Source organism: Antrostomus carolinensis, unplaced genomic scaffold (genome assembly GCF_000700745.2).
Source record: "Antrostomus carolinensis isolate BGI_N321 unplaced genomic scaffold, ASM70074v2 scaffold30663, whole genome shotgun sequence".
In the NCBI taxonomy this organism is placed as follows: domain Eukaryota; kingdom Metazoa; phylum Chordata; class Aves; order Caprimulgiformes; family Caprimulgidae; genus Antrostomus; species Antrostomus carolinensis.
In genome coordinates this window covers 8193-9633 of record NW_010307796.1, presented here as the reverse complement: position 1 = coordinate 9633, position 1441 = coordinate 8193, and the positions used below count along the sequence as shown (strand labels likewise).

General features: G+C 52.5%; 1 protein-coding gene across 7 annotated transcripts in view; it reads right to left on the bottom strand.

The window, feature by feature from the left end:
* Positions 1-1441, bottom strand: part of TP73 (tumor protein p73) — a 26218-nt gene that overhangs the window by 22698 nt on the left and 2079 nt on the right. For 2 of the 7 annotated variants that reach the window (XM_010165573.1, XM_010165574.1), the window contains exon 1: positions 177-215. The exons of the other annotated variants lie outside the window; for them this stretch is intronic. In XM_010165573.1, the coding sequence (XP_010163875.1) occupies positions 177-215 (39 nt within the window). Of the gene's footprint in view, positions 1-176; positions 216-1441 lie in introns of those variants that run through there. 7 annotated transcript variants of the gene reach the window in all.

The following is a 1441-nucleotide window of genomic DNA, read 5'->3' as shown; positions in this document are numbered from 1 at the left end:
GTTTCGGGCGGGGGCCCGGAGCAGCCACAGCATCTCCATGCAGCCACGGGATGGGGAAAGCTCGACCCGCTCCGAGCCCTCCCGCATCCCACGCAGCAGCGGGCACAGAGGCTCAGCTGGCAGATGAATTCAAAGAAGCAGCAAAGCAAAACCCATAAATAACCAGTAGCACCTACCGTGGTATAATGCTGCATCGGGTCGCTAATGTACAGCATTTTAGTCGTCTCGGGATTCGCAGAGCGCTGGGAAGCGTCCTGCCACCGGAGTCATGGGGTCGGGGCGGCAGCGGGGACGGCCGGGGTGGGAAGGCAGAGGGAGTGCAGGGGAGTGGGGCTGGGACGGGCAGTGCCAGGGATGCTGCACTGGTCACCCGTGTGCCGCCGTGTGTTGGCTTTTTTGCCTTTTTCATCTCCCTTAGTTCTGTCAACCAGCTGCATCCAACAACAAAACGGGGCCCACCCCTTTCTGTCCCTCATGACTATTCATTAAAGCACAGGGCAGGCCCCAGCTTGCCCAGTGATGGACTGGGCGATACCAACCATTCCCACTGCAGGGAGAGCAGGGGTCCAGCTCCATCACCAAACCCACCCAGATCCACTCCAGAAAGCTGTTTGCAGCCGCATTGGGCTGGAAACCCATTTGGCAAGTACCCTTCACCAGCAGACAGAGGTGGCTGCACTCGCATCGACCAGACCAGACTCTGAGAGAGCTGCATGTCTCAGAGATACGGAGTTATCCCTGTCTAGATGGATAGATAGGGATAGGTGTGGATAGATGGATATCTAGATGAATAGATATGGGCAGAAGGAGATAGATATGGATAGATGGTGAGGCAGATATCTAGATGGACAGATATGGATAGATATCTAGATGGATGGACATGGATAGGTAGATAGATAGATAGATAGATAGATAGATAGATAGATAGATAGATAGATAGATAGATATAGAATAATAGAATCACAGAATGGTATAGGAAGGAAGGAACCTTAAAGATCATCTAGTTCCAACCCCCCATATCTAGGGCAACCAGGCAGATTTCTTTCTGACTCGAGGTAGAAGTGTTTCCTACAGCCAGAGCCCACCACGGAAGGCTGCGTGCTGAAGCAGATAAGGAGTTCAAAGAGTGCCGTGGTGTATTTGGAAAGGTGGAACCAGTGTCCATCTCCCAACACCGGTGTGCACGTGCAGCCCCACACACAAGTAGGTCAGTGCAGTGCTGTATGTAAAGCCTGAAGCACTGCACAAACTGCCAGTCCTGAAATTGTCATTTCTAAGCAAAAAGGAATTGTTCACATCTTCCGTTACAGCAACTCCTCCCTGAGGACCCTGAAACAGGTTTTTAGGAGCAACACAACATCCATTTGATGCCGAGAGGGACCATCAGGAGGGCAGGTCAGGGAGTGTTTGGGTGTCCTGCTTGAGGAGCAGCCCCAGTGCT